Genomic DNA, 25,400 nt, shown 5'->3' with positions numbered 1-25,400 from the left:
GAAAATAAGCCTTCAGATGGTGTGGAGGAATTAAGATAAAGAGAGATGCAGAGAGCACTGCAGCATGACAAACCAGACCCTGCTTCACACACGCACGCACGCACGCACGCACGCACGCACGCACGCACGCACGCACGCACGCACGCACGCACGCGCACACACACACACACACACACACACACATATGTACCAACACACACACACACACACACACATATGTACCAACACACATACACATACTAGTAAAGATTGACAAACACAAAAATGTATTCGTTTTGGACGCACTTTACCTCATCACTGCCTCACACTCACACACACACACACACACACACAAAGAGGAAAGAGAGAGATAAAGACACACAGAGACAGAGAGAGAGAGACACACAGAGAAAGTGAGAGTCCTTAATAGCACACTCACAGACACACACACATGCATCCATGAACGAAGGACCACATACTGTATGTGTGGGTGGATGGAGATGGGAGTGAAGCCAGTTAGTAAAGTTGGAGGCCTGGTTTGAACGTTGGAGTCCTTGTTTGAACGTTGGAGGCCTGGTAGGAACGTTGGTGGCCTGGTTTGAACGTTGGAGGCCTGGTAGGAATGTTGGTGGCCTGGTTTGAACGTTGGAGGCCTGTAGGAACGTTGGAGGCCTGCTTTGCACGTTGGAGGCCTGGTAGGAACGTTGGAGGCCTGCTTTGAACGTTGGAGGCCTGGTAGGAACGTTGGAGGCCTGTTTTGAACGTTGGAGGCCTGCTTTGAACGTTGGAGGCCTGCTTTGAACGTTGGAGGCCTGCTTTGAACGTTGGAGTCCTTGTTTGAACGTTGGAGGCCTGGTAGGTACGTTGGTGGCCTGGTAGGAACGTTGGAGGCCTGCTTTGAACGTTGGAGGCCTGCTTTGAACGTTGGAGTCCTTGTTTGAACGTTGGAGGCCTGGTAGGTACGTTGGTGGCCTGGTAGGAACGTTGGAGGCCTGCTTTGAACGTTGGAGGCCTGCTTTGAACGTTGGAGGCCTGATTTGAACGTTGGAGGCCTGATAGTATCATTGAAGGCCTGGTAGGAGCGTTGAAGGCCTGGTAAGAACTCCACAACAGGAGGCTGTGGCCTAACGTCATTGCAGTCCTCCTCTGGTTGGGAGCTCAGTGTGGTTCGCCTCCAGTCTGCTGCGGTGCAATTATCTGTAACTTGTCTGAGTGGATGCATCAGTTTCTCAGCGTGACTGTTTTAGCTCGTGTGTGACGGTGATGAGCCGAGATGAAGGCGGTGTGTTCCCTGTCCTGCACTGCTGATGTGTAATTACCATTCAGTAAGTGTCGGGCAAAACATGATGTTTCAGCAAACTAAGAAGGGAACTAAGATGGTGAATGACTTGCCTTGTCGTTCACCGTCTTCTCTTTTACTTCGCAGACGTGTGTTACTGACATGTGCCACCGATTTTCTCAAGCGCTAAGTATGTCTCAAGAAACTGTCGTGTTTCATCTCTCTCATGTAATCCCAGGAGTGTTCCTGTGCTAGTTTTGTTTCAGTCTAATAACGTTGGTTCACAATCGTGCATCCATTTTATAGCTGCGTCGTAATGCATTGTGTTTGCTCAGCGTAGCGACCCATAATCCTCATAATCTCATCCGCTAATAATGCGATTATGTTGCTAACCTCCAATGAGCCTTCGCCGGGGCAGCGTATGGAATATACACAACTTTGTATGTTCATAAACTAGCAAGCTGCAATCACCCGTGGTTCAAGGAAATCATAAATGATGTCGCTACAATGGCGTCATTATTCACATTTGCTTGAACCTCATAGGCCTACTCATCATTATATGTCCATAAAGATTCATGGCTCACTCTGCAGCTGCCGGATAATCTCATCCCGATATTCATGTTCCGGCCGGGACCCCGTCAGCACTTTTCACTTTTCCGCTATAATTATTGTCTAATGAAATCGGGCTGCCACCTGATTCATGAATCCTCTTTAATTTTTGTTCATTGAATTACAGATTGATGTTCAATTAATGCTTACTGTGAATCGCTTTAATGCTGACTGGGCTCAGCTCACTCTGCTGTTTTATGCATGTCGTCTGTCTGTGTGTGTGTGTGTGTGTGTGCTTGTTTGTTTGTGTGTGTGTGTGTGTGTGTGTGTGTGTGTGTGTGTGTGTGTGTGTGTGTGTGTGTGTGTGTGTGTGTGTGTGTGTGTGTGTGTGTGTGTGTGTGTGTGTGTGTGTGTGTGTGTGTGTGTGTGTTTGTTCGTGTGTGTGTGTTTGTGTGTGTCTGTGTTTGTGTGTTTATGTGTGAGAGATAAAGTTAGCAAAACTGCATCAACTTAGACATGGCCCGCCCCCCCACCCTTGAGAGCGTTTGTCTTTGATTAGAAAGCAGTGAGTGCAGAGCGGCTGAGTGCACAGCATCCCTAATTGTCGTGCTGGACCGGTGCTCTCCGACTGAGGAATATGAAGCCAGCAGAGCACAAGGGAAGTTAATTATGACAGCCTTGGCTCAGAGGCCTGCAAGCTGCTAGCTCTTTATGTGGACCAGGAGCCTGTCTCAGAGAGGAGGGCCTTTGTGTCCCTGTCTCCATCATGGTCTCTTCATAATCACAGCACATGCATTGTGATTAAAAGAAAAAACACTCTGGCACGCCTATATGATCCTGGCAATGAATGATTGTGTTATTGATGAAGATATCAGTTGATTTGGGTATACGTGGCAGCAGACTGTGCTGTTGTCTGATTGTTCAACGTAACCACAGACATTTGTCTCAAGTTTAAAACACATTCAACCTCAGAATGTTCGCTAGGATGATCGGGAAGTTATTCCTCTGAGTGTCTTGTCTGACTTCATTGCTTTTATTATCGTCGAGGGCACCTCTCACTTCATTCTCAAGTCTACCCCCACTTATGAATAGCATAGAACAGATTTTCTGTTGTTTTTATTTCACTGGGTGAAAAATGAGGTCGATTAAGGCGGTGGATTTGACAGATGTGGAGAGTAAATGTGGAGTGTGCATATGGGATTGCTCTGGAAGAAGAGACTCACACTGACAGCAGGATTCACGCAGCTGCGTTTTCAGGCACCCTTTTAAAATGAGCCTGCATTCATTGTATGTGTGGTCATGACATCTTACTCAGTTTAAAGCAGTCGGGGTTGATATAATACAGAATTAAACGGTTTTAAACCTCTTCAAAACTGTGGTGTAGGAATTAATTTTCCCCTTGTGTTGGCCTCCTATAGCCACACAAGAAAGATCGATGACAGCTCATTAAAATCCTATAGGGTCTTACATCAATGATTATTACACACCAGAAACAAGACTCCTGTGTTTCCCTTCCCAATAGCTACTCCGGACCCTGTTGTTTTTTGGTAGTTGCTCCAATATTGTCTTCATCTCCCTGTGATTGTCCTCTGCCTCAGCTTGAAGTGGCTTTCGAAAAAGGATCTGCCAACTGGATATCAACGCGACTGTAATGCCAATGCACCAGGTGCCTACATTGTGGATCTCCATTCCTGCACAGGTGTACGAGAGGGGGTCCAACGTGGAGCAGTTTGTGACCCGTTTCCTGCTCAAGGAGTCAGCCAATCAGATCCAGTCACTGCTGAGCTCCGTAGAGAGTGCCGTGGATGCGATTGACGAGCAGCATAGCCAAACAGGGTGAGCTTTTAACGTGTGACCTTTTGTGTGTGTTTATGTGTGTCTGTGTGTGTGTGTGTGTATAGTTGGATTGTCTTCGCCCATGTTTAATGCAGCATTAACTTTAAACACAAAGTGTCAGCAATCTAAGTGGCAACCAGACACTGTCTGCAACACGCATGCATGCACACAAACAAAAACACACACACACACACACACACACACACACACACACACACACACACACACACACACACACACACACACACACACACACACACACACACACACACACACAGACACACAAGACCACGCACACACACACACACACACACATACAAGCATACACACAGTGACACACAAACACACACACATGCCATAGTCAGTGTCTTCCCTTTCCTATCTCTGTCCTTCCTCTCTCTGTCTCTATCTCTGTCTTTGTCTCTCTCTCTCTCTCTCTTCCCTATGCCCTTCTGTTCTCTAACTCCCTGCTAAGTGTTTCCCACCTCTGAAAACTCCTCCACACTCTTTCACACCACCCTCTGTGTGACACCTCTGCAGACACCACCCAGCCAAAGGGAGCCCGCGCATGGCTGAGAAGCGCTATGACAACGCCGTGCCTGACTACCCCCCTAACAACAGAGTCAGCGTCAAGGAGACCGCCAGGGCCCTCACCACGGCCTCAGGTGAGGCCACAACTCACTCACTCTCACTCACCAACTCATGTGTGTGTGTGTGTGTGTGTGTGTGTGTGTGTGTGTGTGTGTGTGTGTGTGTCACTCACTCACTCACTCACTCACTCACTCACTCACTCACTCACTCACTCACTCACTCACTCACTCACTCACTCACTCACTCACTCACTCACTCACTCACTCACTCACTCACTCACTCACTCACTCACTCACTCACTCACTCACTCACTACCACACACACACACACACAAGCAAACACAGGCTACACGCTACACACACACACTCACACAATCACTCACTTACTCACTTACTCACAAACCCACAGGGTGATTCATTTTTTTTATTGACACCTCGATAAGACAAAGTGTATAAAACACACATAGGCACAGAATATTCACACACAAACATGCACACATACACATACAAACATACACGCTGAAATTGTACACTATGGAGACTCACAGAAGATCAGATGATCTACGAATTTTTAATAATGGAGCACTAATTCTTTCCATATTAAATGTGTCATTCAAACCCCCGCAGAATGCTCTGCGGTGTACGTGCTTCCCGCTTAAGGGCAGTTTAAGTCAGCAGGGAGGACAGAGGAGGTGTGGTTTCAGCTTGAAAAATACCACACACACAACATTAGTTCACACACAACATTAGTGCATGCACAACATTAGTGCTAATGAGCCGTCTCCCGCAACAACGCCGGCAATTTGTCCATCAGATGCTCTCCTAATTCCATCCCTACCTCTTCCTGGCTGCCTTGTCAACAGCCCACTGCCTCTGAACATCGCTATTATACACACACACACACACCCACGCACACACACACACACACACACACACACACACACACACACACACTCACGTGGCGCGAGCGCTCGCACACACGCATATACACACATATACACACACACGTACACACAAACACACCTACACACGATCCCACAAAAGGGCACACACGTACGCACACAAGTACGCAAACACATACGTACATACACAAACACACACACACGTACGCACACACACACACACACACATACGTATATACTCAACCACACACACACACACACACACACACACGTGCACACACACTTACACACAAACAAACACCCATCCACACACGTACACACACACAGACACACACACACACACACACACACACACACACACACACACACACACACACACACACACACACACACACACACACACACACACACACACACACACACACACACACACACACACAGGCGCACACAGGCGCACACACCCACACTCACACACATAGACACACACACACACATACACACAGACACAGACACACACACGCTTGCAACTGCACACCTGCACACAAACACACATTTACTCGCAGGCGCACGATCACACCAAGTAAAGTAAAACTCATTCTCTTAACATGAGCCCATGGAAGGTATTGACGCTTTGGATAAAGGCGTTCATCAATTCAATATAATCTCTCTATCTTTCTCCACTGTCTCCGCTAAATGCCATCACTTGTTGCTAAATTAGCTGCGCTCTGTTTACTCAAGGACAGCTCCAAGTATGCCCAGTTGTGTTAGATATTATAACGGTTTTAGGTATAATTAATTAATAATTTGAGCAATGCAAACAGTTTGAATAGGAAAGGTATCATATATTGATGAATCATTTATTTAAATATGATTCATACAGTTGCTACATAAAGTGGTGAGAAACCGACACCAAAATATGTCAAAAAGGATATTTTTATACCAATTGAATCAATTTTATAAAATATGACATCTTGAACCAATATGAGTAATGAGACTAAGACTATTTGTTCAGATCCATTTATGGCTATTGTATTCAGTGGAAGAGGACATACTAGAATCCTACGTGTCTGTGGACCTGCAGCCTGGTGTCCGTAGTGAACCGCGGGTCATTGAGCTGTTGTCAGAGACATTATTGATAAAGGGAGTGATTGGTGGAGGGGAGAATGAGCCGATCGATTTACAGCCTTATAATAGAGACATGTGGTGGAAGCCTCTCAGCAGTGATGTAATGCAGCAGCAGAGACTCTCAGCCCAGTGGTTTGCTGTACCATGCATTTATACAACAACACAATGCTGGTGTTGGATAGTGAATGGCATGTTTTGCAATACCTTAGCGAATTGCTTACCTATGAGTGTACTAGATTTGGTTAGCAATACAATCAAATACAATTGATCCATCTTTTTCTGAGGTAATCACGTGTCACCCTTTTAAATAAACTTCAATTTTCACTGATATTTAGTTTCTACAATGCAATCAAATATAATAAATTATTTTTTCTGAGGTAATAATGTGTCACCCTCTTAGATGCAGTACAATTCTCAATGATATTGAGTTCCTCCAATACAATCAAATCAAATCAATCCATATTTTTCTGTGGTAATCATGTGTCACCCTCTTAAACACAATACAACTCTCAATGATATTTAGATTCTAGAAAATAAACAAATACAATCAATCTTTTTTTCTGAGGTAATCATGTGTCACTCTCTTAAACACAATACAACTCTCAATGATATTTAGTTTCTACAATATAAACAAATACAATCAATCCTTTTTTCTGAGGTAATCATGTGTCACTCTCTTAAACACAATACAATTCTCACTGATATTGAGTTTCTACTGTAGGCAGTGATCTGCGGTTCGGCTACAAAGCCATTTGCTCCATCTTCGACAAAGCATGGTTCACTACTGGTGCTCTCTGACAGCACGACATGACATGATTTATAACGTTGTCCTTCTCCCTAATGTGTGACACAGATAGACCCTGACATATGTAAAGGATTTATGACATGTGCTCCTTCGCCCTAATATGTGGCATAGATAGACCATGACATACGTGAAGGACTCGGAACATGTGAACAATATCTGTCCTTTGTAATAAATGGCGCCAAACATGCAGAATCACACATATCTTACACAAGGGAAATAAACATATTTAAATGAGATACATTTTATTTCTTGATGTATTTTGAAATAGAGAAAGTCTTCCTACAAAACTGTCTCTTGGTTTCTTTATGCGCTTTGCCCAATTGTTGGAGTTTCTTACTTCAGCCATTCTGGAGCCCCAGGAGCGCCCTAGTGAGACTGCTCCATGTCACAGTTCACAGGACGCAGCTAACCTGCGGCCCGGCAGCCATCTTGGATCTGGGGACAAGGGTCTGCAATGCAGATGCAGTAATGGATGTTCTCCAAGCGCTCCGCTGTGTAGGGCTGTGTCACTGTGTAGCAGGGGGAAGCTCTCTTCATATACCCGGGGCGTCAGGCAGCCAGATAACATCAGGCAGTTACCCTGGAAACAGTTGCTATTGTAACAATTATACAGAGTGATTCAGACAATATCCTCATGCAATCATGACTGAATATAGCAAGGTCAATTGTAATCAGTAAGAGTTATACAGTATTATAAATACACGATAGAGGATATATATTCAGTATGGACAGTAGTATGAATATAAATACACTATAGGGGATATATATACAGTATAGACAGGGGTATAAATATACACACACTATAGGTGAGATATATTCACTATGGACAGAAGTGTAAATACACTATAGGTGATACATGTTCAGTATGGACAGTAGTATGAATACAAATACACTATAGGTGAGATATATAGAAAATCTGAAACAAGGCCATCTAATATTTTATGGGCGTTCATAAATTCGCACTGATAGCATCTCCGACTGGAGACATGGGGTAGGACGCCTGTAGACAGCGCTGGAGTGTCTGTATGATGAGTGTGTGGAACAGGCTCTTGAGGATGGACGACAATAGGGTGGCCAAAAAGGTGTTTGAATGTGACATGCATATAATTGGATCATGGGCAAGTGAGGTGCATGATCTATATGTGGGACTGGGTTGTGAGGTTGTTCTTACAGACAAGGTTGAAATGGATCTTACAATAGGTAAAGAACTGGTTCCTTTAAAAAGAGAGTTGGTTTTCTGAAGTGAGGAGTATGCCTAAGCTTTAGAATATCTTTATTGTCATTGTAACGTAAAGTACAACGAAATTAAGTGCAGTCCTTGTTCAGTGCAAAAACATCACATTGAGGTAGTAAAAAAATAAAAAAATAAAAAAATACATTTTGTACATTTTGTCAAATAAAACATGTGCTTGGTACAGAAAACTATATTCTTTACAAATTGTCAAAGAGAAAGAGGTCTCTATGTGCCCAGATTAGGTCAGCAATTCTCCCTCTACACATTCAGTTGGGCACCAGCGAGGATAATAGACTTTTGTGAGCTCAATGAAATTGAAAATGAAATTCATTTTATTTTGTATTGTTTGTTTTATCATGATTTGTGACTAAGGCTATTCAAGAAAGTCGATGTAAAATAAGTTCATTATATGCGTGACACAGTCTTAGCCTGGCTATTCAAATATAGGACATTTGTGATTGCTGACTTTATTGGAAAGGCGTGGGTATGAGGAATATGCCAATTTATATTAAATGTATGTATTGTATTGTATAGTGTATTCTGATTGTGTATGTACTATACTCTTTGAGTAGTTATAACGGTGTCTTGTCATCCTTTGCTGGATGGGCCACTTGTGTGGCATGACACAAAAGTAAACATCATCATCATCATCATCATATAGAGTATGGACAGCGGTATAAATATGAGGTGCAATATAAATGTAAATATGCAGTGTTCTCGAAACCACGATCAAACATGGGCCCTGGCTGATCAGGGGCCTGTGTGTGTGTGTGTGTGTGTGTGTGTGTGTGTGTGTGTGTGTGTGTGTGTGTGTGTGTGTGTGTGTGTGTGTGTGTGTGTGTGTGTGTGTGTGTGTGTGTGTGTGTGTGTATGTATGTGTGTTGACGTAGCTGCAGGACCAGCTCTATGAGCGCATCCTTCTATACACCACCTAGCCGGCTGCACCCATCTCCCCAGGCTTACCTCACCACAGAGCTGTAGCAGGCAGAGCTGCTAACGAGAGCCACTAGGCTGTGGGAGAGACAAGAGGCGCCTTGGGGCTTTTACTTCCTCTATGTAAATTTAGCTTGTTTGTTATATTTTCAAAGGGGGGCCTCAGCTCTCTGCCTAGCTGTCACTCAGATGGCACGACAGAGCGCTGCTGCAGCACTGAATCCTGCCACCTTACCTCTGATAGCTTTCACCCTCAGATACATGAAAAGATTTATGGTGCACTACCAGAGGGTGCCCAATCTCTCTCTCTCTCTCTCTCTCTCTCTCTCTCTCTCTCTCTCTCTCTCTCTCTCTCTCTGTACTGCTCTCTGGCACTAAACTTATACATTACTTTTCTTATGTAACTCTCTCTGACACTACCTTTCTCTCTTACTCTCTTTCTCTTTTTCTCTCTCTTTGTCTCTCTCTCTCACTCTCTCTCTCTCTCTCTCTCTCTCTCTCTCCCTCTCCCAGTGTGTGCTAAACTTACTCTCCTGCATTATTCAGTTCTAGACCCTTGAGTCATTTGTTCATATTTTTTCTATAATCCATCCGTCTCTACCTCTGCCAAATCCCTATTACACACACACACACACACACACACACACACACACACACACACACACACACACACACACACACACACACACACACACACACACACACACACACACACACACACACTAAAACACACACACAAACACACACACCCCAGACACAACATGCTTATATATACTGTATATATACTTATATACAGACACACACACAATAAAACAGATATATTCGTGATAAACGGAACAGAATGGAAGAAACCTATGAAAGAAAGCTATAGAGCAGAGAGGAAAATGATGAGGGGAGAAGGGAGGGAAGGGCGGGAGAGCAGTCGGAGAGGAGAGGTGAGTTAGATGAGAGGAGTCGGAGCAGCAAGAGGGTAAAAAGAGAGACGGATCTCAGGGCTAAAAATAGCCCCCCACGCCTTGTGTTCAAAGCTAGGATGCTGAATTCTTGTTGTTGTCGCTGATGAAACCCCCTGTGAACCCCACCCCTCTCTCAATCTGCAGTCTGTCGCTTCACACAGAGCCTCCTCCTAAATGAGCTGTCATTTAGCGTCAGCTTCCATCCACACACAATGCTCGTCAATCCTCAAACACACAGTATTAGGGCTCCATTTTGTGATTGTATGTGTATCACTGTGTGCGTGCTTTCCCACGCTTGTGTGTGTGCACTAGTGAATGTTTGTGGGCGGCGGCAGCTACACACATACAGGTACATCTAATATCATCCATGAAGGATAGCTAACAGAACCCTGTCTGTTGATTTAAGAACCTCCATTCTGCCTCCCTTATTTACAGACGCCAACATGCGTCTGGTTTGCTTCAAATGTTTTCTCCCTCAAGCAAAACAATTCTCGGTATGCAGAAGGAGAACGGTACAATTTTGAAAGGCATGGTCGCGCTAAGTGCGTGTGTCTGTACGTGTGTGAGCCTCTGTGTGTGTGTGTGTGTGTGTGTGTGTGTGTGTGTGTGTGTGTGTGTGTGTGTGTGTGTGTGTGTGTGTGTGTGTGTGTGTGTGTGTGTGTGTGTGTGTGTGTGTGTGTGTGTGTGTGCGTGTCTGTGTGTGTGTGTGTGCGTGCATGCTTGTGCATGCGTGTATATGTACAAGCACGGGTGTGTGTGCAGAGCTGTCTTCTAATTGGCCAGCACTTAGATCTTTTAATGAACAGCCTACAGTGAGCTCTAATTATCCCTGAGTTGGGGGAGGGGGAGGGAGGAGGGGGTGAGGAGTGGGGAGAGAGTGTGGCAGTTGAGAAACAGAGTGCAGACTCAAAGTAATAGAAACAAGGAGAATTAACGAAGGGATAGCCGCATTTGACACACACACACACAGACACACACACATGCACGGACGTACGCACGCACACACACACAAGCATACAGGCACGCACACGCACGCACACGCACAAACACACACACACACACACACACACACACACACACACACACACACACACACACACACACACACACACACACACACACACACACACACACACACACACACACACACACATAAACAGACACACAAACACACACAGTGGGAGACTAGACAGGATGTAGCAATGGCCAGGCATTAGACCTTTGGCACTGTACTCATTCATTGTATTCTTGTCCTCAATCTCATTCTGTATTATTCCATTATTCCTATACTTGGTGAATCGTTGGTGGGGCAGAGGAAGTGAAACGAGCTCTGGTTGAAAGGCCTGACATTTACATATATTTCATTCACACATGATGATGCATATATATTTTTTGTACCTATTTAGCTGAGAAAAAACTGAATTATATAAACCTTTAAAATATAACAATATGCCATGATAATACCAATAGAACCTTGTGAGTGGAGCTGCTCTATGAGGGACCTACCCCAATCATGAATGATCTGCTACTCCTTGCTCCACTGGTTACAAACATGACATACTTTCCCCAAAGCTCTGTAGCCCAATAAGGCTGTAAGAGCTTTTGGTGACCAAACAACCACCAAGAAGTTAATGTGAGATGTGGTTTAATAGGACCCATGACGTATGCATACATACTATACAAAAGAAAACAGCTCTTTCCACTTCATTTCCATTCAGACATACAAAATATATAAACCACTGGAAGTCTCATTTGTTGTTTGAGTTGGAGCCATGGACAGTGTGCCTTTAGAGCGTTGGCTTTGTGTTCACCAATCTCCTCCTGCAGTCTATGAACATGGCAACACCTCGCCTTAACACATAGTAGGGCCTATTTATCAGCCACTGTTCAATGCGTCTCTTTAACATTAATTATTGAAGAGAGACTTCTAGCATACAAACAGAGAGAGAATGAGCAAGAGAATATGCAAACTTACAAAAGTTTTTAATTATTATAGAGAACGTATTTCTGAATACTTGTTAAAACAAATGGCTTCATTAGGTGTCGCTATCACAAAACAGGGGCTTAAGCAAACCAAACCAAACATTTCATAATTTGTTCTTTGTTTATGTGTGTGTGTGTGTGTGTGTGTGTGTGTGTGTGTGTGTGTGTGTGTGTGTGTGTGTGTGTGTGTACGTGTGTGTCTGTATCAGGTGCCGTGGAGGTCAGGAAAGAGGGTCTGGAACAACAGATCAACCGCCTAGCAGAGTTAATCGGACGCATGGAGAACAAGGTACACAAACGCGCAAACACACACACACACACACACATGCAAAAACACACACCAATAATCACACCAACACACGCACGCACGCACGCACGCACACACGCACACACACACACACACACACACACACACACACACACACACACACACACACACACACACACACACACACACACACACACACACACACACACACACACACACACACATACACAGACACATACAAAAACACAGACACACGGACACATACACACACACACACCGACAAACAAACATAGACCCAAACACTCAAACACATACACAACACACTCACACACACATATACAAATGCACATTCATATACATAACTGTGGGTTAGAGCTATGGGATAAAAGGTTAAAGGGACAGGTTGTAGAAAGGGGAGGGGGGAGCCATCTAGGGGGGTGGAGGGGAGGGGGGGGTAGAGGCGGGGGGGGGGGGGGGGGGGGTGGAGGTGAGGGGGGGGTAGAGGTGAGGGGGGTGGAGGTGAGTGGGGGTAGGGGTGAGGGCGGTAGGCAGTAGGATGAGGTCATTATTTTGGGAGACCGTGAGAGAATAGAGATAGGGATGGAGATGGAGAGTGAGAGGAGAGAGAGAAGGGGAGAGAGGGGGAGAGAGGGAAAGGGAGTTGGAGAGTGAGAGGGAAAGGGAGTTGGAGAGAGAGAAAATGGAGATAGGGAGGGAGGGAGAGGGAAAGGGAGATAGAGAGTGAGAGGAGAGAGAGAGAGAGAGAGAGAGGGAGGGAGAGGGAAAGTGAGATGGAGAGTGAGAGGAGAGAGAGGGAGAGAGAGAGGGAGGGAAGGGGGGTGGGGAGTGAGAGGCGAGAGAGAGGGAGGGAGAGAAAGAGGGGAGAGGGATAGAGGGGGGAGGGATAGCGATTGAAGGAGAGTTGGAAGGGAGAGCCGTGGAAGCAATTAGAGGCCTGACGTCTGACACTGGCGCCGCTCACTTTGTTATATTATTCTTCCTCCTCCCAGTTCTGCGCTTTCATTCCATCGCCATCTGTTTCCCCAAAACTTCCTGCTCTATTCCTTCTCCTCTTTCTCTCTTCCCTCTCTCTCTCTCTCTCTCTCTCTCTCTCTCTCTCTCTCTCTCTCTCTCTCTCTCTCTCTCTCTCTCTCTCTCCTTCTCTGCTCTCAATCTTCTATCGCCCAATCTCTCAACCTGTTTTCTTCATCCCTCTCCAGCTCTCAGTCTCGATTTGAATAATTAGCACATTTGAAATGTAGTGCTGCCACGAGCAGGACTTGCTAGCTTCAATAGTGTTTGCTTGTGTGTTTGTGTATGTGTGTTTTCTAGATGACGAAAATACATATTTTATGAAAAAAAAATACTCAAAGAGAATGAATAGTAAAAATACAATCAAGGCCTCATCCTATATGTTAATGTATGCGTTGAATATTTCAATGTCCTTAAAGCCCAGGTGGGTTCCAGTGTGTCCATTAAAGAAAACCCAGCCTGTAGTTGGGCTCTCCTAAACCGGTTCCACTGGGAACAACGTGTTTGAAGTCCTGCCAGGTGGAAGTGTGAATGTGTTTACCAGGTCACACTGTCTCTAAAAGTTTTTTGTATTGATACACAAGTTATTCAGATGATTTTCACTCTGATACTAACTAAATTAATAAACTTATAATAAGCCGTAATGTGGTCTTCTGGATGGCACTTTTGGGAAGGGTCATCATGCAAAAAAAGTCCATATAACAAACCATAAGAGGTATTTAGAAGAACAAAAGACAACAAGATAGCAGTCTCCCGGTTATACATATATACATATATATATATATATATATATATATATATATATATGTATTTCATGGAATGGCTTATTGGTCTATAAATCGTTGGATGCATGTGATATATTCAACATGCAAATCGTCTATTATCTGCTTTAAACGTTTCCCTTTTCTGCATTGACTTGTCTTCATATCTCTGTGAGTTCATGTCCTGTTTTGTAAAACGTACTTAACAGACTCCAAATGCGTGTGAGCTGTGTTGGGCTACGTCATCACTGTGGAGTTTGGAGTGTGTTTACACGACACAGAAAACAATCACACAAATCATCTTTTGCTTTAAGCCTGTCACACATAATGCGCTGTAATATGGCAGTCCCCTAAATAGAAATACTGCGGCTTTAGCCTCATGAAGGATACATGAGAGTACATGGCTGGATGTGTGTGTTTGTGAGGGGCTGTTCATGAGTAAATATATACACTCAAACAAGAGGCTTAGGGGATTGTACAACACAGGGAGAGGAGGCTAGATAAAGGGCACCTCCCTAATACATTGAACTACTCATTCACCGTAGCAGAAACAACCAGCTCGACAGGCTGACAGGATGTCAGTCTGTCCTTCAATTGAGGGAGACAGAAGACAGGGAGCTAGAAAACAGACCGTGACACCAACAGCCGAGTATAATTCATTTCAATGCATTGCAAGTTTACTTTACATTTTAAATTTACGGCATTAAGCACACGCTTTCAACCAAAGTGACTTACGTACACACACACACACACACACACACACACACACACACACACACACACACACACACACACACACACACACACACACACACACACACACACACACACACACACACACACACACACCGACGGTGGAGTAAACCATCCAAGACGACAACCAGCTCGTCAGGAGCAGTTAGGGTGAGGCGTCTTGCTCAGGGACACCTGGACACTCAGCTAGGAGGAGCCAGGTATTGAACTAGCAGCCTTCTGCTTACAAGTCAACCAGCTTTTCCTACTGAGCTGAGCCGACCCATGTCTTGTCATCTACATACAGTAGCTGGCTGGTTTTTGATACAGTCCAAAGAACGCAAAATACGTAATTCTCCTACATCTTCCACCCACTGTTTTGGATGAGACGAGCAAAGCCTCCTCTGTGTCTGCGGTCTCCTCTGTGTCTGCGGTCTAGCTGTCAAGCAGTTTCTTGTTTCTTGCACGTTGTTATAGCAATTGAGTGATTCTGGCTTCCGGTTTCCCTTTCTGCTTACGGCTGGTTTGTGTTCTGCTCTCCTGACATGCAGCTGTGGTTGTGTTCTGTCGTGTGCTTCTTCTCGGTGTCGCAGACGGTCTGGTTTGATCTGCACCAGCGGCTTACAGACACGGACGGCACCGCCAGCGCAGTGAGTACACCAACTCAATCAGAAGCATTTGTTCCTCAGCAGCGGCCTCTGCTCTGGGAAACCCTGCTGCTAATAGCTGCTCCGAAATAACACATAAAGAAGGAAGAAGAAGAACATCTTACTTCTAACTCATCAAACAGAAAGGTGGACCAGGTCACTGTGTTGGGGACGACACCACCAGTGTCTCAATGCTGAATGCCTTCTTCTAAAATCAGTCCTTATTCAAAGGGACGCAGTAGATGGAGCCATGACGGAGGCTCACGGTGTCTCTGCTAATTCAAACGAATAAGCAAACACACCAGCTCTGCTCTTTCATTTTTGTATTTTTTAAAAAATCGACTCACATGAAACAGGCGGGAGGGTTTGTAGGTGCAAAAGTAGGGATGTGGAATGGGAGCAGCTATACACTAGACACTATAGCTATACAGCTATAGTGCAGATGAGCTCGTTTTCTCAGTGCAGGACGTTAAAATCGTGGAGAAAGCAGAGCTGTGGGGGCGTGCAAAGGCAGAAACACCCTGGAGGCAAAACAACACCAAAAAATATTAACTTAATTATATAGATATGGGCCATAGCCCTTGATACACTTTACTGCATGCTGTAATCAAGTGGGAGAGAACAGAATTAACGACGCTAGAGAACAGCATGTCAGCATTGTGTTAATGTTGGGCTTTTTGCACAAGAACTACGACCTTGTGGCTGCATTGTGGAACTGAGCAGAGGTCACAAATGCACATCCTCTGAGCAAAAAAACAGGAGATTGCATCTGTCGAAGCCCAGGGGGAAAAAAAATCCAGTTATTAATTGAGAAAGGAAATTGTCAATTCTATGAGCCCCCTTAACCCCTCCACCTCGGAGGGGAGGCCGTGTGATTGAACCCCCTCGTACGACCCGTCCTCTGTCGCGCTCTCTTCATTCCATGGTTGCAATCTTGATTTCCCTCAAACAGGTGGCAGTCCTCTTAACCTTGCTCTCCCCAATCCCTCTACCCCAGACCCTATCCCTAACCTTTCCCACTTCATCTCCCTGGAAGGAAGGGATCAGAACTTAATTAATGCCCACCCCCCCCCCATCTGATTCAGCCCCTATGTCAGAGACACACACACACACACACACACACACACACACACACACACACACACACACACACACACACACACACACACACACACACACACACACACACACGCACATGCACACACACACACACAGACACACAAATATGGTAGTATTTCCAAGGCACAGCTCCAGTGGACATAGTGTGATCACCTCCACATGCTGCAACGCTTTGATAGGCACTGACAGCAGTTCCTCTGTGAACACACACGCGCGTCACACATACACACACACACGCACACACACACACCCAAACACACACACACGCACGCACGCACGCACGCACGCACGCACGCACGCACGCACGCACGCACGCACGCACGCACGCACGCACGCACGCACGCACGCACGCACGCACGCACGCACGCACACACACACACACACACACACACACACACACACACACACACACACACACACACACACAGCAGAGTGACTCACACACTATGAGTTCTGTTTTTTCTCATTACACTGTTAATAGAGCATAGCACAGACACACATAACAAGTCCCAAGTCCAGAGTGTCATCCACAGCCATAATGGCACATTGGAACGGAACCGAGGCATGCCAATACCCGGCCATGCCAGCGCCTGTTACCAGGCAACAGAGGGAGACATGGATGAATGTTGAGAGATCAGCTGACAGATAAAGAGAAGTGAGGATCTGTTGGTTCTCCAGGATATAAGAATGGATAGAACCCCAGAGTACCGCTGGAGAACAGTGCAGTGTACAACACAAACAACAGAACCCTTGCATGCGTGGCACATCTTGTTATCTACAGTAGCTGGTGGGCTTGACAGAGCGCATTTCAAATAAGCATGTCAAAATGCCATTGTTGGCTCCCCACTGTAAATAATGGAGGAGCAAATCAAAGAAGAGCCAGCAGAAGACAGAAGAGGCAGGAGGGCAGCTGGGACCGCGCCGGGCTGGGGACGGCTGCTCAGGGTCCGCTGGAAGCCTGGAGGTGTGAGGGCTCCCTGCCCGTAATGAAACGCTCAGAGAAGGGAGGGGGCGATGGGAACCACAGATAGACGGGAACGGAGGAGGGGTCGGATGTTCAGAGGCAGAGGAGGATTTAGGGGAAGCCCGGCATTGTGCCTCAGTGACGGCAGTATTCCCATAACTTATCCTGACAGGATTAGCGTTGCCGGTCTCAGCGCGGCCGCCACACTCTGGTCAATGGAGCCGACGGCATGACATTTGAAGTGATAATCCTTAAGATTATCGTAGAATAGATTATCATTTCATATTGCTTTTTTGGGTAATTAAATGTTGTGATCAATAGTCACTCAAACTCACTCTGTGTTTGTTTTGTGCTGTCCCCGCATTTCTTTCCACGCGTGGTGGGAGGAACGTAATATATAGAACATGCATATGGAATGCTATATTAGCATATTATCCCTAGAGAATATGCAAATGTAATTAATTCACAGTATGTTCATCACATAATGGACACGCTGGTGATGGAGACTGTAATTATTATTTTCGGGGGTAACATTTAAAAACTATCTATTTGGATTATTTATTAACTGATGAAAAATATCATGAGGGTTGAGATCTCAATAATCCTCAGATATGCACTTGATTGCACTTAATTCCGTTGAATCTAAATAAAATGCACAATCAGGGTCTAGACGTCATGAGCTATTTCTGGACAGGCCTTTGGAGGCAACGAACAGGGCAGCTATTTCTGGTGCAGTTCGTTGCATAATTAACATTGCATTGCAGGACATATATGCCGCCATTGTCCCTGACAGAAACGCTTGAGGTACGGCAGTAGCGTAGCCACAACGGAAACCTTGGCTGTGCTTTAGGGGTACTGCATGTGCCAACAGCTGAAGCATAAAGTGTCAACATCGCTTAATTTGGTACCGTACCTGCATGGAGGCATTTTATCTCTGCTTGGGAAACCCAACGGACCCACTGCCAAAGGACCCAGTGATGCAGACGTTCTGAAGCCTTTGTGCAGTCCTTTCATTTATATTTTATGGAACAAAAAGAGTCTTCGAAAGCATTATGGAAGTAAAACAACATTGCAATTGGCATACTTGAATTTGAAGGATCTCTCTGGTAGTGTATGTGAATGACTTCCACACTCACGGCAGTTTGCAATTCATTGCATATGCTAGGCTAGACAAATATAGCTCAATATATTCTTCGCTCCGACACTTTGCATACATCAAGGTTGATTATTCACTATTTTTCGAATTCTATTTAGTATAATGAATACATTATATATTTGTTCCAAGCCGTTCTGGTTAATAACGAACCTTGAACATTTGCAATGACTAACCTATCCTATGAGATTACATTTCTGTTAGGTGTTGAAGAAATTGATGGTGGAGAATTTGTTTGGACAAATGTAGGGCTGTTACCAGGCTCGGGCATAGAAAAGCTATTAAGGTACAGCTTTGGTCGGGTTTGGACCGAGCTTTGTCGGGTTTTGGCCTTGTAGGGCGCAATTTTCATGAAAGCTTTCCTGTCATTGGCGTCAATTCCTCTTTACCCCCCCAACAAGGCAAACAGTAATTCAGTATATGATATTTCAATATTATATTTTAATATCTAACTTAATACGATTTGCTGCTATGACAAGTGGCTTATGCCAGCCATCAGCTAATTTGTAAGGTTATAGAGTTACAACGATGTTCAACACATTCATAAAGTTATTTTGAGTATGATTGTTTTGACCATGGATAACACTGGCTACCCGACGATATTTTATTTGCCACATACCGCTAGTTACAGCTGTATGGGTAGTCTACTCTTCTATGGTAAGCTAGCAAGTTAACATTGGTGGTGGTGAAAACAACTCACATGATCCCACGCTACTTCACCACGCCATCAAACTACATATTTCGTCATTGTTTGAAAGAGAGAGCGAACCCCCTAAATAATTTATTCTACCTATAAAAGAAGGTCCTATATCAAATTCTATGCACTTAGCATTTTCTTGTCATCTTTTTTGAAATTCTCTCACCCCGAAATCACAAAATCAAATGCTCTGACAAAATAAATATAAAATGCCCGTCCATCACTACCTGCACGCACTCGCTGTGAATGATGGGGGTCTTTAACTAGCCTTGATGCCTGACGCTAGGTGATTGAGAGAGAGAGAGAGCGAGAGAGAGAGCGAGAGAGAGAGAGAGAGAGAGAGAGAGAGAGAGAGAGAGAGAGAGAGAGAGAGAGAGAGAGAGAGAGAGAGAGAGAGAGAGAGAGAGAGAGAGAGAGAGAGAGATTGATTGAGTGCGAGAGAAAGGAAAAGAGAGAGAGAGAAATAAATAAATAAATAAAGAGGGAGTAACTGTACCAGGTAATGCGCGAGGGCAGCCCGTCTTTCCTAGTTCCCATGGTAACAAGCAGGCTGGTGCGATCCCCCCTGCTGCCCCCGTTTCATCTAGACCCATTTTCACAGCCAGTGGGATAACTGCAGTGCACTGAACACACACACAGGCTCTTACTGTATGGGATACACATGCATGCATAAACGGCATTATGTGCTTGACGGTGAGGAATTTTGCATATTTCATTGAACAAGCACGCTCGGAGTGAGAAAGCAAGAGCCATAGACAGAGAGGGGATCCCTGTAATAAGCCCCAGTCCACCCCTCTGTCCCAAAGCGTGCAGTGATCTGCCGTTGGGATGCACTGTGGCTCCTGGCCGTTCCTCCTCCGAGCCCTAGGCGTCTGTGAGGGTCTCTTTGGTAGGACGTGGAAAGCGAGACACAGCGCCGGAGAAAGAGATGAAAGATTACACAGAAGGAGCATGCTGAGATGAGAGATGTCGATTTTCTGTTTTAAAACTGCATTTAACCACGGCCCCCAACACATGTATGATCCATCAAATCAGATAAAACACAGAATGTTCTTTTGCGCTGTCTTCAGGTCTAGCAGCATGACGACAAGGCTTTCTGGATCTGCTTCCTGTGTGTGAACAGGGAGCACAGGTCAGAGCACGTATGAGCAGTCGTCTGGTCTGGACTAAAGAGCATAGCAGGAGGCTTAAACACTTTGTCAAGTGAGTCTAACCCTCTCACAGTGTGCCGCACACGTTCAGAAGTTGGGCAGTTGGGCCATTGACTTCCATTCAATTCCAAGCGGGTGTTTAGCATCTTCCACAGCTGGATCTTTGCCTAAGCCAACACAAATTAGCGAATACAATCTTCCCTGGCAAGGTCGTTTTCTTCAAAAAAAACCCACAGACAAACAAATCCACAAGTTTTGATTCTGTGTTAACACGCCACTAAACATGCTCAGGGACATCGAGGAGAAGAGCGATAGAGAAGAGCCGCCCAGTTGGAATTCAGAGGGAAGATAATGGATTGGTTTTAGGCAGTAATAATTCTGAGGTCTAAGTGCAGAGGAACATTTCTATATGCATAAAAAATTATTTTCTTGACTGGTCCGGCTAATCAATTGCTGTTGCCTCCTCAATCCATCCCACTCCGAACGTCTGATTTCAATTTCTTCTGCAGAGAACTCTTATTTGTACGCACCAACGCGTCCACCAAATGCTACTCTTTCATAAAAGTCAGGCAGTGTGAAATTAGGGGGAATTGCTGAATTAATAACGGCTCGTTCAGTGTGTAGCCCGACACACAGCAACTCTCTTCACTCTGAGCATCGCAGTGGCGCGTAAACACAGAATCCAAACTTGTGGATTTGTTCGGTTGTGAGCACCTTTTGGAGGAAAAGACATAGCCACAGCAGTTTGAGTGGGCTCCCTTAAACTGAATAAAAATACAGCTGTGAGAGCTGCTACACACTCGTTTGGAATGGAATGGATGTCAATGGCTGGCAAACTGCCCGTTTGTAGAAGGCGCCAGAGGGGGTGCGTTGGAGAGAAATCATGGCTGATTTACATCCTGACATAGCAGATGTCATCCATTAACCTGGGGTCCAGCACCAGACAAGTCCTTTAATGGAGCGATATTTAATTGACTTACTTGCTGCTGGGTCATATAGCATGTATTGTGTGGTGTGTGTGTGTGTGTGTGTGCGTGTGTGTGTGTGTGTGTGTGTGCGTGTGTGTGTGTGTGTGTGTGTGTGTGTGTGTGTGTGTGTGTGTGTGTGTGTGTGTGTGTGTGTGTGTGTGTGTGTGTGTGTGTGTGTGTGTGTGTGTGTGTGTGTGTGTGTGTGTGTGTGTTTATATGTCATGAGTGGGGGGGTTGTATGTGCTTGTGTGAATAATGCAACGTGTAGGTGAGTGTACTGTGGTTTTTGAGGTATAAGAAAGCAGAGCAGCCCAGCATATTGTATTCCAGTATTGGTCTTAATTTACTAACGTCAGCATTAACACACATACACACACACGCACGCACGCACGCACGCACGCACGCACGCACGCACGCACGCACGCACGCACGCACGCACGCACGCACGCACGCACGCACGCACGCACGCACGCACGCACGCACGCACGCACGCACGCACGCACACACACACACACACACACACACACACACACACACACACACACACACACACACACACACACACACACACACACACACACACACACACACACACACACACACACTCACACACACACAATTTCCCAGGCTCTCTGGCTCTGTCTCTCTCTATCACTCTCCCTCTCTCTCTCTCTCTCTCTCTCTCTCCCTCTCTCTTCCATTCCCGCTCTTCCCACACCGGCTCCCAGAGACAGCCTAGTTAAGTGGTGACCAGATGGAGAGTCAAACTGCAGAACTGGTATGTTGCTATAGTGCTGCTGAACACATGGCAGCCATTGATGATTGTGATGTAAAGGGGAAGTAATCATGTGTTAAAACGGCTGAAATGTTATAGATAGACACTACCAGGGCAGTCTCTCTCTCTCTCTCTCTCTCTCTCTCTCTCTCTCTCTCTCTCTCTCTCTCTCTCTCTCTCTCTCTCTCTCTCTCTCTCTCTCTCTCTCTCTCTCTCTCTCTCTCTCTCTCTCTCTCTCTCTCTCAGCCACACACACAATTGTATCCTCCAAGCGCTCCATCAGTCGCTGGTGGGTAACAGCTGCTATTCCCTGAAACGGACAGCACCATAGCAATCATTATTGCTTTGTAGCAAGTGTACTGCCAATAGTTTAAATGTGTATTATAACACCTTTTTTTTATATCAACCCCACCACAGCATACTTTTAAACCCCGTTATGTGGATGTTTTCATTTACTAGAAAGCTTAAAACAGTCAAAACTCTGGGTGACTACGTCTCCACCATGTTTCAGATGCAGAACACCAGCCGAACAGATAGCCAAGAGTTCCATCCAGACTGAGTTAACCTACTTTCCTATTCCACAACCGAGCTGGGAGATCGGGAGACGCTGAGCAGTGCTGTTAATAAGGACAGAGAGAGCGGGGGGAGGTGTGTGTGTGTGTGGGGGTGATTGTGGTGGAGAAAGAAGACATGCAGATGAAGAAACTTGGAAGGGGAGTGAGGAGGAGGAGAAGGAAGAGACCGTTAGATCCTATTGTATTATAGCAGCATCTCTCAAAATGAGTAAAGTGTGCTTTGAATTTCCCATCACATCTGCCAAAGAAGGTCACTAAAGAGTTGCTATTTAGGTCAGAGTGGACGGCTGTCGGCTGTATCAACTCTAACCCACTCCTGTGTGATGGGTTGGAGCTTCATATTTACGGGAAGGCATGTTCTTTCTGCTTGCGTTGTAATTGATGTCATACCTTTTCTTGCCCAGCATGGCGCCAGTAAAAGGGCATTACCAAGTACTACAGCCTCTAGATTGCCAAGGTCCAGCCCTGAGGGGATAACCAATCACTTGGCAGGATAGAGGCCTAGGAATCAATAGAGGCCTTTTTCGGCACCCTTTTTTTTTTTTTTTTGGCCTCTGGACTTGAGGGAGGTGTGAAACTGATATAAGCCTGGGATTTGTTTTTTTGTAAGAAAAAATAAACAAAAGCGGAGAAACCATCAAACATCCAACCTGAAACACAACAGAACAACCTAAAAGCAAAGTCTCTGTCTTGCTATCACACGTCGTACGTTGTACATTACATCCCACAAACTTGCACACTACACTATATTTGTATCTTACCCTCTCTTGCTCTCATTCTTTCTCTTGTTGTATCATGTTGGTGTTTTGGTAGACGTTGCACGCGGTTGCATAATAATAATGTATAACTGTGTTGTATTCTCTCTCTCTCTCTCTATAAATATATGAATATATCTATATCTCTCTCTCTACCTTCGTCTCATGGTCTCCTTGTCTGACCTCTCCCAGTCCCTGCTGCTGGTGCGTCAGGAGATGGTGGTTTCCCAGAAGAAGTTGGGGGAGTTTTGTGAAGCTCTTAAGCAGTACCTGAAGAATGTGTCGGCCCAGCGAGACTGCTTCCAGTAAGTCCTTCCTTCCTCTTCCTCAGCTGTGTGCACGAACAAATATTAGCATTGGATTTTCTTTAGCATCTTCCATATGCTTATCCTTTGCAAGATTCAAAGACAGGCACCAGCGCCCCAAGTGGCCTGATGTTGGGAAAAATAACCTGCTGAGTACATTACATGTACATTACAAATATAGCTAACTCCTACCCTAGCCTGATGAGCACATCACATCACACACATTACAATATAGTCAACTCTTGCTCTAACCCAACGAACACATAACACAAACATGATAATATAGTCAGGTCAAGGCCGGAGCCGAAGGCCCCATTTCCCCATCCAGGCAAATGGTAGACACTCAGACAATGCACGAGTCATCCTCAAGAACGGGAGAGCCACATTAATTTATCACACAAGAGATACTTCGAGGACACAAGAGATACTTCGAGGACACAAGAGATACTTCGAGGACGCAGGAGACACTTTGAGGAGCTCTCCCCCGTTAGGAGGAACACAAGAGATACACATGCATATACCAGGGCCTGAGAGCCAAGGTCAAGCAAAAACACACAGAACCACACACATCTCAAACGCACACACCTCATCGAGAGGAGGATACAGCATAAAACTGTATCACACAGGGACTCTTGATCTTCTTCTGAAGCAGACCTTCCACGGAGGCGAAGCTCTGGACGAACCATCAGCGCTGATTAGGGACTTAGACATATTCGATCTCTCACGCTTTATGACTCTGTATAACCGCTGCCACTTTACTTAATAAATCCAAGGTCCTCGTGCCGACAGACTTTATTACCTCTCCGTCTCATTTCATCTGGTCTAGTAACTAGACAGACCGTTTTTCCCCTCACTGACAAGGAAGAAGTTAATACAAGTATGACCAGAACAAGAACGTATATCAAGTGTATCAGTAGTCATTCAGAGTGAAAGCCCATGTCCAGCTTAAGACAAGGGGCCCTACCTCATCATAAACGGGATGGATTGATTGAAGTGATAATCGTGTCTGCATATCTCATTTGACGGTGAGACTCATAAATGGATTGACTATAAAATGTGATAGGCTTCTAAGCCTATTGTTATTTATTTCTCTGCATCTAGCTGAGTCTACTGTGCAAGGGAAAGTGCAGACAAAGATCAACTGAGTGATAGAGTCGATATTGTTGATTGAAGCGGGGATTGACATGTGCTCCTTATCAAGGAGGGCAGCTGATCAGGAGATTGACAGACGAGTGGCAGTAGATGAACGGCAGTGATTTGTAAGAAGAGAGAGCGAAAATAGCCAACAGGGGGCTGGAAGTGGCAGTTAGATAGCTAATCACAGCAG

At 45.3% G+C, this 25,400-nt stretch overlaps 1 protein-coding gene across 1 annotated transcript in view; it reads left to right on the top strand.

Annotated features, from left to right (window-relative positions):
* Positions 1 to 25,400, top strand: part of necab2 (N-terminal EF-hand calcium binding protein 2) — a 61,551-nt gene that overhangs the window by 33,227 nt on the left and 2,924 nt on the right. Inside the window, exons 6-10 of the mRNA XM_056598056.1 lie at positions 3,507 to 3,643; positions 4,184 to 4,308; positions 12,381 to 12,460; positions 15,558 to 15,614; positions 23,961 to 24,073. Coding sequence (XP_056454031.1) covers positions 3,507 to 3,643; positions 4,184 to 4,308; positions 12,381 to 12,460; positions 15,558 to 15,614; positions 23,961 to 24,073 — 512 coding nt within the window. The remainder of the gene's footprint in view (positions 1 to 3,506; positions 3,644 to 4,183; positions 4,309 to 12,380; positions 12,461 to 15,557; positions 15,615 to 23,960; positions 24,074 to 25,400) is intronic.

This window comes from Gadus chalcogrammus, chromosome 9 (assembly GCF_026213295.1).
Source record: "Gadus chalcogrammus isolate NIFS_2021 chromosome 9, NIFS_Gcha_1.0, whole genome shotgun sequence".
NCBI classification, from domain to species: domain Eukaryota; kingdom Metazoa; phylum Chordata; class Actinopteri; order Gadiformes; family Gadidae; genus Gadus; species Gadus chalcogrammus.
Note: the sequence above shows the minus strand (reverse complement) of the source record. Positions and strands in the feature narration are given on the sequence as shown.